The sequence below is a fragment of the Condylostylus longicornis genome, unplaced genomic scaffold, assembly GCF_029603195.1.
Source record: "Condylostylus longicornis isolate FDR11 unplaced genomic scaffold, ASM2960319v2 ptg000010l, whole genome shotgun sequence".
In the NCBI taxonomy this organism is placed as follows: domain Eukaryota; kingdom Metazoa; phylum Arthropoda; class Insecta; order Diptera; family Dolichopodidae; genus Condylostylus; species Condylostylus longicornis.
This window is the reverse complement of record NW_026577979.1, coordinates 16,364,575-16,380,882: the sequence shown is the minus strand read 5'-3', so window position 1 is coordinate 16,380,882 and position 16,308 is coordinate 16,364,575. Positions and strand designations below refer to the sequence as shown.

Below are 16,308 nucleotides of genomic sequence, written 5' to 3'. Positions count from 1 at the left end.
TCATTCACACACAAACAACATACAATATATTTGAATGCTTTATATGAAAATTTTAATATTTGATTTTGTTATTAAACACAAAAAAAAAAGAAAAAATTTATTTATTTTCATTTTCTTTTATATTTTCAGATATTCTTCCTCTTCATCATTTTTTCATATTATATTTGGCGAAAATCAATACATCATACAACAACAAAGACAGAACACAAAATAAAATTTGTATAATATTGGATATAAATTGCATACAAAAAAAATTTAAAAATTTAAAGACAAGTAAGTACATAAAGAAATCATTTTATTTTTCCTGCCTAAATTTGGGAAGGAAAAAAAATGAATTATGTACTAATATTACGTTGGAAACTCTGAACATAAACCGCGCGCTTAAAAATTCAACAATTTAGACGAATAAAATATTTAATAAAAGCAGCTAAATCAATTGGCAACAACAATGGCAAAAGAAGAAGCATAACAGCAACAGCAATACAGTGAATTGACAAATACTTAGAACACAATAATAACAAAAAAAAATTTCATTCAATTTCAGTCAATTCGATTTCAAAAATCATTTTAAATTCAAAAAACGTTCAAAGAAAAATTAAAAAAAAGAAGAATAGAAAAAAAAAACATTTAATTTAATATTTTTGCTTGGTTATAAAACAAGACAAGCATAGAATGTATGAACGTTTTATACAATAAGGACCTTGTTAAAGGATCAAGTTCAAAATTTTTTATTTCATTTCTTTCCTTAAAAAATAACAAGAAAACTATAAATAGTTGAAGAATAATTGAAATATTATTAAAAATTCGAAAATAAAAATTTAAAAAAAACGTAAACAATAAAAAATATTAAAAATATAAAATATAATTGTATATAAGAGCGAGAAGAAGAAATTAAATTGTATACCTACTTAGAAATAGATAAACAAATATAAAAATTTCTTATGTGTAAAAATACCGTAATCCTTAAGTGAATTTAATCATAATAAATATTGTAAAAACTTATGTAATTATGTAACATACAACAATAATATTAAATTATATAGTAAAAATCTAGTAAATAAAAATTAGAATTTTTTTATATTAATAATTTTCTAATTACTCAAGTATATTTGCAAATCTTCTATTATTAAAATTTTGCTATTATTTTCCAAGAATAATATTTTTTTAATTCGCAAATTAAATTCTATAAAAATAGACACAATTATAAATTTTATTAATGCTTTAGAAAGAGATAGTAAACATTTTTATAAGTGCATTTGTATTATATTGTAGAGAATTGAAAAGATAGTGTAGAGTGTTGCAATTAAACAAGAAAAACTTTGTACATAAAATTTATAGTCTCCAATGCCAAATATATTACAATAATATTGTTTTTTATATTTATTTTAATTTTTAAATCAAAAATTCAATGTTTTAGTTTTCATTAAAAAAAAAATATTCAAATAATTTTTATTAAGTCAAACAGTTCTTTTTTTCTATATTCTATGATATAAATGTAAAAATATTGAAATTACAAAAAACGAAATACACACAAAATAAGAAAAAAACCAAGGTGAATAAGGTGGTGATTATTGGTGAAAATTGTTTTGGTGGTGGAATAAAAATTATGTTACTTATTAGTGCATTAGCATTAGGTCTTATTGAAACAGTTAATCCAAGTTCAAATAATTTACAATTTGATTATAATATCGGTTCAACAATTAAATATTTAAATAATAATTATAAAAATTTTTATCATTCATCATCAACAACAGCAACAGCATCAGCAGCAGCAGCAACAGCAGCAATAGTAGCAAAAGCGCCAGTATCATCAGCATCATTATCACATACAAAATTTAAAAATAATTTAAAATATAATAATAATTATTATAAGAAAGATAATGATAATAACGATTTTATAAATAATAATGATAATAATAATGAAATCATTGATAATGTTATGGCAAAAGCAATGACACCATATTATAATAATCATCATCAGTATCATCAATATCATCAATCGTCTGGACAATCATCAACACAATTAAAAAAAGGTATAACATCAGTATCAAAAACAATTGAAACACCAGCAACAGCAACATTAACTAAAAGAACACCATTACTAGCTACAACAGAAACAACAATTGCAGCAGCATTAGCATCAGGAACAGTAACATCAATATTACCAATAAATACAGCTGAATCTTTAAAATCAAGTGATTTATTAGAGAATTATCAAAAATATTATCAAAATAGTGTTGATTATAATAAAAATAATTTTAATAAAAATAATAATAAAAATAATTATAATTTAAATAGTGAAGGTGCAATAATTATTAAAACAAGATCAACAACAGAAACAACAACTGAAACAATAATATTAGACAGTGTTATAATTAGTGATAATAATAATTATAATAATAATAATAATTCAAATGGTGCAAATTTATTATGGAATCAATTTATTTATAATAATAAAACAAATAATCATTTAAATCGTACAAATAATTTAAATAATTTTGATAATAATAACAATAAAAATAATAATAATATTAATAAAAATAATAATAATAATAATTATAATTATATTAAAAATAAAATAAGATATCAAAAAAATAATAATAATATGATGCTGATGATGCCATCTGGTATTGATTCTAGTTCAATAATTGATAATAGTGGTAATATAATTGGTGGTAGTATTAATGGTATAGGTAATAGTATCGGTAATACCGGTATTATTGATGATAATAATGGTGGTACAGTTAATTTTGATGATTGGTCAATTAAACAGTGCCTAATTTGGTCAAGGCCATATGAAATTTATTTTCAATTAAGTAATGCATTCTTTTTAATTGCCTTTATTGCACCGAATAGCCCTTATGGAATGCTATGGATGCGTTCATTTTTATTGATTGGCTGTGTTCTAATGGCCACTTATGGTTGGTTTATACAATGTCGGCCAGATGTTATATTATGGTCTGGTTTATTTTTAAGTGTTAATTTTATATATTTAATAATATTAATATGCCGTTTAAGACCAATACGTTTTGAAAAGGAAATTGAAGCGGTAAGTTTTTTTTACTTTTGTCAATCTTTTAATTAAATATATTTTTTGATTAAATTACATAACAAATAATCTTCTTTATTCCGTTAACATTTCTACCAAAAACAGATTATATCAATAACATTTTGACTAGTTTTGTAAATTGAGTAAAATTTGATTACTTTAGTTGCAGTTTTTAACTAATATCGACTAACTAAATCGATTCCTGACGTTATAATTTTTCTATATAAAATATTGTGTAGTATGTTCTTTCGAAAATTAGTATCGTGGATTTAGATAGATTCCTCAAGGGAACCGTGTGGCTTAGATGGGCCACCTGTAATCGTAAACTCAATGATGGCCTGGTGGTCACGGAGCGGTTACACCAAAACGGTTCATTTGTGCCCATTGGGGTGCGGTGGACCTGCTACACCTGTCGCGTCAATCCACCGACGTGAAACCTGCATCATATTTCTGCTTAGCGCTAAATTCTTAGTTAATTTGTAACACCCGCAAATAAGTATGGATACATATCCAAAGTATTAAAAATTATAACCATATTGTATTATGTATTATTATGACGATGTAATGAGATAAAAATGCTCATCGAGGTTACATGAGTCTCTACAATGTAATGATTAAGTCATATTTCGCCATTTATTTTAAAATTTCTCTTGGAAAAAGAATTGCAATTTTAATTGCAGTTGTTTGAAATCCGTCCCGAAAATACTCTATGAACTCTATCATTTCGCCTTTTCAAATTAATTTACTTTCACATATCTTGAAACTTTTTAAGTTCCCAAAGTTTTTGCTAATATGTATATATATAAAATTTATAAACATTTTATTTGATGCCAAATTGTGGTCCCTAAATAGAAAAACATTTCAATAAAATTTAATAAGAAAGAAAGTTTTAAAGGCGTCGTCAATGAGCTCAGTGTACATTAAACTCACCACACCTTAATTAATTTTCCTAAAAAAAGTTTTATCATCATAATTATCGCATAGTTCCAGAAGAAAGTACTATAAAAGAAATGTCATTCAATGGAGGGTCAATGATTACATTTTCTTTCTTTCTCTTTTTGTTATAATATCGATTGTTAGGACAAAAATGCATTTCCCATATACAAAGATGGGGCTTTAATATAAAATTTTATTTCATAAAAATAACATTGTGAATTACCCATTATGTTGAATCAATTATTTTATTCGTTTTACAACTTGCATTTTTCATTATTTTCACTTTATGTACTTAAGTATATAATGGTGTTGCAATATTTGCATTTTTCCCTTGCAATTTATGATTAATATGGATTACGTGTACTTTCGCGAACAGTCAAAGTACATTGGAAAAAAACACGCTATATGTAAGAAATGCTTTTTTCATATTTCAACGGTATTATTAGTATTTTACTTTTCATTTTTTCTTTTAACAATGCATTCAATGCTGTTCATTAACCGTTCCTCATAACAACAACACCAACTATACTCGATATTATAAATAATATATAAGTACATAAATAATTCACCCTATGTTATTATTATTGAGGGAGAAAAATTGCATTCTAATAATTTTTTTTCTCATTAATATTAAATGCACGTTAAATATTAATACACACATAAACAGAAATTAGTTATGCGTGTAGGTGCATTGCATTGTATCGATTGAGAGTGAGAGTACAATGATTTCTTATATGTAGGTGAAATGTATGGGATTCGGATTGAAATTAATATTCACTTTTAATTTGCATACAATTCCATAAAGACCGTGTATTTTCTTATGGTTTTAATACAAAATTTACATAAAATTTTTTGATGTATAACAATTTTTTTTCGTAATTTATGTGAATCATTTTGTTTGTATTGTTTTTAATTATTTTAAATATTTATTTTAAGAAAACACAAAAATGAATTTTTTTAAACAAAAGATTTTTACTTGCACAAATTATGAAAATTATAATTTAAGGGATTGTTGGTTTATAAGTTTCATGTCAAAAATAATTAATTCAATTTTAACGGTATAGAATTTTTAATAGAAAGGCGACGACCTAATTTATTTCAATTATTATGAAAAAAACAATTGATATTTTCCTATTTACACGGATTTTGTCCGACATAGATGATGAAGCTTCAATGAATTGAAAATTACGATATAAAAATTATAATTGTTTGATGATAATCGGCATTGAAATTCGTATTATTCACATCGAAATATTGCGAATCTATTTTACGAAGTTGGTAAAGATATCAGGTGCATTTGTACATGTAAAATGCTGCAGATCATTCAATATTAAGATTAAAGTTTTAATTTTTTTTTCACATTTTTTTATAATATGACGATTCTAAATTTCTGTATTTAAATTTATTTTAAAAAAATAGCTTCAAGTTAAAATTGTTATTGTTAGTTTTGTTAAAAAACTACAAATCGTTGCAGCTGTAAGAGCTTGTTAGTTTCAAGCACATTAAGTGAAAAACAAAATATTTATCCAGAATTTCATAAATTTGAAACATTCAATCAAGCCTGGTTTTGATGTGTTCGGCGTTCTACGCGGTTTCCAAAAAGTGCCTGTTCCCGACTTCAAAACAATGAACTATATAACAATAACCATCGCAAATTTTCCCCTGGTTTTTGACGCTCATTGCATTTGCTTCCTTTGTATATATGGTAACTCCAGCACTGTCTCCATTTGTACTAAATTCCTAATATACACATTCTTCGCTTAGATTTTGAATCACTCGTTTCACCTTTGAAATGACTTTTATTTGATTATCCATCTTAATTTAATTATATTAAAAACCGACATTCATGCACTGATGTACCACAAACTCCAATACTATGATTTCCTACAATTTGAATACCTTCTCAACCAATTAAATAAAACTTGAACAAGCCTATTTTAAGCCGAGGTATTAAATGAGAGAAAACTTGTGTAATTAAATCAAACGTCTAAATTATACGCAAACAATTAAAACATAAAGTCATAAATAAAAATATAATCGATTTACACAAACCCAACACCCTGCTGAGCTCCTATTAATTCAATCTAGAAATAGACACAATTAATTCGAAAATTATTTAACAACAAAACATGAAAAGTTTTTCTAAAATAAGCTCCTCTCTCTCTAATTATTTGCAAATTTAGGTTAATTATATTTTTAGCAATTTAGGTGTGCTGAAGCCAATCCGCAAGTATAATAAATTTAAAATTTAGCTATATTAGTAAAATACTTATTCGTATATAAAAAAGTTTCAAGGACTTTCTATTAACTTTGTCTAATTACTCACCTATTCAAGAAAACAAAAAATTTTATAAATTTTATAATTAAAAAAGCAAAAAAACAAACCATTTTATTTTTACTTCATATTTTCTTTCTATTTATTTTTACTTACAATCAGATAAAGGATATTTTTATCCTCTTCTAAGACAATAGCCAATCCCACTTACTTAAAATTAAAAAAAATTCACGTTTTTATCGTAATTTTTTTTTGTTTTATGAGCATCCATTCACAAGTCAATTTTCAAACTGTAAGAAATTAAAAAGGAAAATAATAATTAACCTAGAAAATTTTTATTCCTGTTATCATCATTTTCTATATCTTAATCATTATCACTTTGATAATTGAGAACCTTATACAAAACCTTTTAATTTCAACTACGATATCCATTTATTCGTACCGTAAACTAAAAGGCATTGTGTCATTTTTTTTTTCGTTTTTACAATTTTAATTAAAAAAATAAATGTTGCGAAATGTACTTAATGTTCCATAAAAAGCTATATAATATAAAAATGTTATAATGGAGGAAGCTATTCATGTACAATATAAGAATTCTTGTGAAAATTGTGTAATTAACTAATTATCGAAATCAAACGAAATATATAGGGAGAACAACGACTTACCTTTAGATTAATGTAGCTGTATACATATACACATATTCTAAAATTATTTAAGAAATTAATTAGGCATGTTATCCTCTTTTTTTTTGAAAATAGTAGAAGAATTTTAGATGTAAGTCTACTAAGAAATTGCTAATAAAAGGTAGATTGCATGATGATGAAGATAATTTCAATTGAGATGGATAAATATGTGTGTACTTACACGACGCATTAAATTAAAATCAAATGCTTCCAATGCCACAGCTTGGTTATGCCAGAATGTGCATTTCAAAATCTGTTTGCCTAAAAATCGGAAAAAAATATTGTAATTTTCGTGAGAATAATAAAATTTCATCTAGCATTCAAATTTTATGTCTCAAAGCACTTCAAAATATTTCCTATTCTGATTATAATAATCTAAATTAAGGAAGGAAAAATTTCCAAAGGAAAACGTGAATGCAAAAAATATAATATAAAACGGTCCACTTTTCAATTTCGCTTAGGACCAATTTTTCAAAAATAATGCCGGGTCCAGATACCGTTTCAATAAAGGAGGAAGAAAATTTTCTTGAAAATTGGTATATTTATGAAATTATCAATTTTCTTAAATAAGGTCACACCGGCAATATTTTTAGTTTCGAAGGTGCCAATAACTGCAGTTTTTTTGGTGCCAATCTTCATAGAATTTTAACACTATTTTTCGTATGGATACCAACAACAAATGTAGTCGTTACGCTACTTATGTAAGTAAATAATTGATATTATTTTAAATAATATTATCTATCGACACGATTTCGAATTTATCAGCAATATATTCCAGCCGTATTGGTCGCTCTAATCGATCTATCAATAAAAAATTAATTAATTCTTCTAATAAATTTGAAAGAATTTACTTGTCTTAGGAATCTAAATCTTTTTATATAGTATTTTATGTATGAATGTATAACATTAAATTGCACCTAAAAATATGCAATTTTTTCGTTTTTCGTTTAAAATTAAATATTTTTATCAATTATGAAAGTAGGTTTTAGAATAATTTTTATTAAATTTTCCACTTTTGCTTCTTAAGAAATTACAAAATTCGGGTGTTCGAGGAATTGGTTCAAATTAGATGAATTGAATATTCCAGTTATTTTCAAATACTGAAGAAAATAGTCATTTGTCTCTAGATTTTTTTCACAAAAACAAGGTCGTTGTTATGTAGATTCAAATTGTATTAGAAAACAATGCTACGATTCCTTTAAATTTTGATCGGCCAATATATCTAGAGTGTCATTTACAAACATTTCTTTAAATATTCAAGTTTCGCAATCGAATGCTAATCTATATTTATGTTTGTATGGGTATTTGTTGTAATAACAACCAAAAAATAATAAAGAAAGTAAGGATATAAAATATTTTTTTTTATTTTTTGTTTTTTTAAATTACCAAAAGGAGTGCCTGTTGACGGTACCGTATCTACTTTATTTTTTTTTTATGGTTCCTTAACCAATATAAATACTTATAATATTAAGTTTTAAAAATAGAAAATGTTGCATACTTGGAAATACAAAATTGTATATAGAAATTATAGACTAAATTACATACTAATGCATGTATTTCTGTGTGTTTATGTAGGAAAATGAATGCAATTTCTTCCCTGCACTTATTATACAGATATATATATACACATACACACATATGTAGGTGCTTCTCATTTTCTTTCTATATGGTTTTTATATGGTTGGTAATTGCTGAAAGTGCAATTTTATGTCTCAAGTCACGTAATGAAAAAAAGTGCCGGAAAATTTTTTTTTAAGGATTTCCACTAAACATGTTGTTGCTTTTTCTTTTTTATTGTGGAAATGTTGTATACATACATAATATACACTTGCATATATATGGATGTAATATGAGTTTTACATACAAAATGCATAGATTTGTGCAAGTATCAAAAATTTGTATATGTATAAGTTTATCTAATACAATATGCGCTATATGCGAGTCCTTATAAATTGTATTTGAGTGTTTGTAAGTGTGTTTGTATGTAATATAGAAAATTACATGGAATTTATGTTGTCTTTTAATTTTCCCGTTAGTTATTATTGTTATTGTTTTTTTTTCATTTTATATTTTCCTTGTTTTTTAGTTTTCCTTTCTTTTTATTTATTTTTCAATTAAGAACGATACTTAAAGACTAGAACAAAATTTTAATACGTGATATTTGAATATTCCTGTATATATACATGTTTATATATATATACATATATATATTATAAAGTTTCTGTTGAATATTTTGCCATCAGCTGTCGTACATTTCTATAAGTACTACATAGTTATTTGCTAAAAGAAAAAATAAATAAATATTTTCTTGTTATTTTTTGTAACTTTTCTTTATGATTATAAAATAATAATAAATAACAGAAACTATGTATAAGTAAAGTACAATAAACTTTAAAAAAGAAATATTTTATGTTCAAAGCTATAGGATTTTCTTTAACAAAAATATGCTAAAAAAGAGGAAAACAAAATGTTTTAAAATTTAGAAAGAAAACGCAGGCGGTTGTAAACGTGATTTTATAACATCACTTTTAAAACCTTTAAAATTTATGTATGCTGATAGCATTTTATATTTTTCTTGTAGAAACTTGAATCAAATATGTAATTAAAAATTATAATTTAATTTTGTATAGAAGAGCCATTCAAAACATTGCACTGAATCTTAATATCGCTATGTACATGAATATGTGTCAGTTTTGATCTATCTTTTTATTTGTCTCGCATTCAAGGACTTTATATTATCCAATTTCAAAAATCAAAATTAAATGTACCTAATTATAAGAATGCTTTTCCGGAATTTATAATTAAAATTCTTATAATTAAAATTCTTGAAATATTGAATTTAAGAACTAGTAACAACATATAATTCTTACTTTGATTTGTGAGATTTCTGTAGTTGTCAACAAATGCTATGAAATAAAATAAATCTACTCGAATATTGTTATAAAACGTTAATAAGGATTGGATTTCAGTTTTAAGAAAAAAATAGTTGTCATTTAAAAAAAAAAAATAATTCAATCTGCTGAAAATTGCATTAACTATAACGTGTAAATTGTAATTAAGTTAACATTTTTAAAATTAGATTGAATACACGTGCACGTTCGAACCAAGTGAACATATTCACCTCTATTCTGTTAGTGGCTACAATTGACGTGATCAGATGTTATTCAAAATTGCTGAGATTTTCAGAATAAATTTAATTTCGAAATTTGAAATTCTATGCTGGAAAGCAGAATACTTTTCAGTAATACCCTATCATCTTGAGTGATGCGATTAAAAGAATATGGATGACAGAGTGAGTAAAATTTTGCTACATGTTCACAACGACGTTTTGTCAAATATAAAAATATAAATTTCTCAGCTCATAACTGGATTTAAATTTATTTTAGATTCTAAAGTTTCATAGTCTAATGTTAAAGTAAAATTTTTGTTAGATTAACATCACAAAACCTTTTACTTTAATCAACTAAACACAGCTCGTTTAAAAAACTATAATGGGGGAAAGAGATATTGTATAATTTGAATAGATTTAAAATTTGAAAACGGCAACATTTTTACACTTAATCTGTAATTCAAATTGCAACATCACAAATTTAATTCCTTGAAGATTTTTTCCTAAAGAAAAACTTTAGAATAGCAAAAGAAAATTAACTTGGATTTGAAAAACAACTACAATTAGATATTTTGTAAATATTACTGTCAATAGTATGTCATTATACCCGTGGAAACGTATGTTCGAAGGGTATACTAAATTTGCCTTACCGTTTGTAACGCTAAGAAATAATGGTATGATATAGACTTATGAGTGCATGTTTTTGATCAGCATCGAATTCTGAGTTGACTTAGCCTTACCTGTCCGTCTGTTCGTCCGTCCGTCCCAGCCATAACTTTACAAAATTTTCACAAATGATTTATTGTAGTAAGTGCCAGAACTCTATTTAAATTGGACATGATCGGGGTACTGGTTCGGGTAGCTACCATACAACTTCAAAATTTATTTGGCTATATGTTAGAAACTGTAAGAGGCATGGTACTGAAATTTCACAAAAGTGAATATGTTAATAGGGCCGATGTGTTTGATAAAACTCGTTAAAATTGTTTGGCTTTTTCTGGTACCTGCCATACAACTTCAATAGTAGTTTGGCACACACAGTATTTTGAACAACACAGTACTGAAATTTTGCATAAATTAATATGGTAATACGGTTATGGCATATTTATTCGCGCATAGAATAACAAATTCGTACGGGTATCACAGAGTTGACAAGGTCAACTCTATTTTTCTCGTTTTTAATTAAATATGGAAGAAATTTTGTAACAGTTATGTCATGTCATTTTACCCTCAATTCATAAATAAAATGTCATATTTCTGCAGACTAACGCAATTAATAATATTGAGCATGTGAAAATATTAAAAATTTATGCTGTCAATATTGACATTCGTAATATGTCACTCAATAACTGTCATTTGATTTGTTTAAGGTTTACAATTAATTCAAAACATTTTTAATATTTGAAAAAATCGCAATTTCATATTGCCATAAAAGACGACACTCTTTGCATTCAAGACAAAGAGTAGAAAAGAGTGGAGATTAACTTTTTTTATTTAGATAAATTAAAAATTACAATACAGAAAGCAATAAGTATTCCAGTCAAATATTCATTCTATTTAGCCTAATCTGAAATGAAATTCCTTACATAATAACATTTAATTTAGAAAATTTGAAATAAAAGCGTTTATACTACCACGTACAAACAATTTAAAAATAATTTCAAATGAGACCACATGCATACTAAATAAATTTTATTTGAAATAATTCCTTTGGCAAAAATCAAATATTTAAGAATTTGCAATTAATGAATAAATTTTTATTTTCCAAAAGCATACCATAGTTGCAATCTCAAAACTTTTTATATTATCGTTACGCCTAAATATATGTACAAAAAAAAAAAGCTTTCATTATCCCGAAAGTTGAACATATTTTTTCTTTTGTTTTTGTATGGGAAAATTTTTTTTATTGCTTTCTGTAAAAACTCAAATTAAACAATAAATTTTTATAACTTGAGAAAACATTGACCAAATCAACTTTACAACACTCTTCTTTTATACTGCATATCAAAATCAACAAACTGAAAAATAATTTCTACTTATACAAAATATACTCAATCACATATACTTACGTACGTATGTTATATAAGAGTAAATATAAATACATATATAAATTCCAAATATTCATACACACGTTTATATTTTTTGTTCAAGTCCAGTATTACTTAAAGCAAAAAAAAAAATGACAATTAAAAGTCCTAGAAAATTTCATTCCATTCTCATACAAAAAAAAAAAAAGCAAGAACAGATGATTATTTTTTTTTTCTTCGCATGAAAACTTTAGATATAAAAAAACAAAAATAACAATAAGAGAACAATAGAAAAACAAAAATAATTTTTTTCTCTCTTTTTCTACTTAAAGAAGAATTAAATTTCGTCCTTTTTTGTGTACTTATCCTGCTATTCATTAAATGTTCGTATGTGTAATGAGAAAATCTCATATAAATTATTATGACTACGTATATATATTATACATTTGAAATACACACAATCACGTCTTTAACCCACTCATATTATACAAGTGTGTACACATACAAATGTACTTATATTTTATTAACATGTTATACATACGAGTATATGAGTGTAGATGTTGAATTAATGAATAAAATATGAGTATTACACGTCATATGGTTTACAATATAGAATTGTTATATGTAATAATTCTTCATATAGGCATCTATATCAAAGCATTATAGGCAACTAGATTTACAATTTAGGATATTTTAACGTATGTTTTGTTAAACATACATATATACAGATACGATTTAATATTAGAATATGAAAAATTTTATTTAAGTGCTAGGTATATTTGGCTGAAAGCAAATGACCTTCTACTTTCATATAGAAAACACTAATTCAAAATTAAGTATTATCCCACTTTTTGATTTTATTACTTATATATATACGTATTATATGGAGGATATTATCATTATTGTTAATATGACATTGGACACTACCCAGAATATAACAATAACCAATCATACCATTAAATAATTCGTAATTATCACGTTCTGTGGTACTGAATTTAATAATTAGAATTTATTCGAGTTACAAAAAAATTTTATTGGAATCCAGTGTGGAATAAAATGATATTATACACCAATGATAAAATATTATGACAAATGAGGTATAATTGTATGATGAGCGTTTAATAATAAGATGAATAAATCCAAAACTCCAATTGTGGATATTTAGAAAAATAAACGAATTTAGATGCTATTAATTACTGTTATATTCTGAATAATCTTTGTAAACGTTAGTCAAATATTCTTGGTTTATTTTGTAATTTCGAGCTTTTGTAATTTCGAACTTTAAATTTCCTACTTCCATTGATAAATCATAGATTCACAAATTTCAGATCTTTTTAATAAGTTTATATACGTCACAGTTTAGGTGTTGTTAATTCTAATTGATACCAGTCATATAACACATGCAAAGCAAAAATTCTGACTTATAAGCAAGAAATAATTATTTAGAGAAATAAGTTTATAGTAACATTTATAAAAAGTTATGAAAAGCGCTTAAATTGTTTACTAATTACCAGCCTCCTTAAAGATATAGAAGATTTAATAATCGGCATATGAGTTAATATAAAATATTTCATTAAACCCAAGGAAGGATCAAGAAACTAGTTTCAAATAAAGTATCAAACGTTCCCTGTGCTCATAATACATACATTAACATTAAAGTAATAAAGGTTAATATTAAAATAATAACGTACCAAGAAAAATTATCAAAGCCTTTAAAAGACCTGAAAACCTTATATAATAAAAATTATTTCTTAAAGCCCACGGCATCTTGCTTAAATCAAAAGGTAAAAGTACAGATCCTTTTTCTAAGTAATAATAAAAAAAAAGTTACTTCTATTCAAAATAACTATTATTATTAATGTATTATTAAAAATTCCAATATTATAAAAGAACCCAAAATTATTTTTCCTCAAATAATACCAAAAATTTTCCTTTTTAAATTTTTCTTTTCTTTTTAATAATTTTTAACATTTCTTTACTATCCAAAATTTTAATTTTCTATGTATCCTTAATAGCTTAGATAAGTTGGAATTTTTCCTTTCATAAAAATTATTTACTTTCTTCTAAGAATTTTGAATAAAAAAAACAAAAATTAGTAGTAAAGTTTACATAGGAGAAAAAAATAGAGAAAATGGTTGTAAGCGGTAAGAATTAAAAATTAAAAATAGCAAAATAAAGCTTCTTGGCTCCACCCCATAAGTCTTCATTTAATATTTTAGTTTTATTTTCCGAAAAAATGTGTGGAACAAAATTGAATTATGAAAACGTTTATAACAAAATATTTTTTTCTGATTTGATCCTATAAGTATGCAAAACATTTCTTAGTACAACAAATAATAATTGTATTTCCTCAATTTAGCTAGAATATTGTAAGTAAACGAGCGAATCAACAGTTTTTTCTAAGCATTTGAAAACATTGCCTTCTTAATCTGTTTCGAGCGTAATTTACGAAAATGGTATAGTCGCTATACCGAAATTTTAAATGTGTCATTTACCGTCGTATTTTGAGAATGGGAGTATTCAAGTGGCTTGTATAGACTGATTATTTTCGAGTATCTTTAATTTATGTCATTGGATTGTCAAGTTTAAAATATAAACGCATCATAGACAAAATGCAGGAAAAATGACCTACTATTGAATTTTTCCATTCAGTTCAGTTTTTGCTGTTTAATAAAATTTCTAGTTTATTTGCACCATAATTTTCGAATTTTTTGATATCGTTACATGAAGCTATGCAAAACTATCAGGGATCTTTGTGAAATAGCGAAGAAAACCAAAAAAATATATACGATTTTTGAGGTTTTAAGAAATTGAATTATATTTGAGAGTAAGCAATCGATTGTATTTCTTTTACGTATAGGCATTCTTTAGTTCATTGAAACATTATAACAATATGCAGAATTAGCAGAGTTAAAAACATTAGTCAATATCTAATTCACACAAATTATCTCTAACAAAATCAGGAGTCAAACTTGGGATCATGCACAATAAAAGTTGACTTATACCACACTTACACTTTTAGTAGCTTGGGAACATTCTCTGTTGTTTTCTTCTTTCATTTACCTTAATGAATTCGTTCTGATCTCATTTAATACGTTCTGTGATCCATTAAATAAAGTTGAAAATATTTTCATAAAATGAATCTTTCGGTTGTAAACCATTTTCTTTTAAAAGAATTTTCATTTGTGTTATTATTCTTAATTTTAACTATTATTACTTATAAAAGAAAAAAAGAAAATTTTTTTTTATTAAAAAATTCATTTAATAAAAATAAAAGAGCAGCAGCAACCTTCCGAGTGTTATCATCTCTTGCACTTATCTCTTGCACCTTCATCTCTTGCACTTATAAAATATAATTGTGAAAATTGTTAGTAAAATAAGTAAGAAAAACAAGAGGAAAATTTTTTCTTTTGTACCACTACCATTGTGTCGCTATCACATTCAATCAACGTGGAAAAACCTACGATGAAGAAAATTTTCTTTTGTTTCCGTCATTTTTCTGACAAATTTATGTGTACATGTTAGAAAATAAAAACTTCTCTCTTCTCTTATGCTCTCTTTGCTTTATTGTAAAGCTTCTTTTTTATTTCCTGCTGAATAAATGTATAAATTTTGTTGTTCTAAAAATTTTTTTTTGTTGTTGTTTTTTTTTATGCTCATTATTTTACATTCTTTGTCCTTTTGTTTTGTGATTTACAATATTTTGATTTGAAAGGTATTTGAAATTAGAAAATTCATTTTACCGAGAATTCACGATGCATATTTTGTCTAATAGTGATAGTCGATTTTGAGACTTGCTCTATTTTTGTACAGTGTTGCAATTTTATGCTGCAAAATTACATATCGCTTTCCGAAACAAATACGCATTTGGAAAAAAGCATTTGTTAGTATTAGTTAAAAAAATTAGAATTTTTTTAGTTTATATTTGGCTTATTAAATGCAACTTTTATATGATATAGAAAAATTTTAAATATAGGTTTTCTAAGAATTTTATCTAATACTAGGTTGCTACAGCAATAACAATATTAGTCATAATTTATTCATTTCCAAACTTCAATTACAAACAGTTCCAATTGAATATCGTGAAAATTTTTCAATTCATAATAAAAAATTCTGGAATTCTTGTGTTGAAATAGTGAAGATTTTTGATATATTATGAAAGTTTTAATTTTAAATCGAAGTGTAGGTACTAAGCTGTGAAATTAAAAGTAGGTGAGATTTTTGGAATA

The 16,308-nt window shown here is 25.0% G+C and overlaps 1 protein-coding gene across 1 annotated transcript in view; it reads left to right on the top strand.

The window, feature by feature from the left end:
- The first annotated feature begins 238 nt into the window (after positions 1-238).
- Positions 239-16,308, top strand: part of LOC129619060 (myb-like protein I) — a 78,980-nt gene continuing 62,910 nt past the window's right edge. Inside the window, exon 1 of the mRNA XM_055534137.1 lies at positions 239-3,049. Within this exon, the coding sequence (XP_055390112.1) occupies positions 1,607-3,049 (1,443 nt within the window). The 5' untranslated portion in view covers positions 239-1,606. The remainder of the gene's footprint in view (positions 3,050-16,308) is intronic.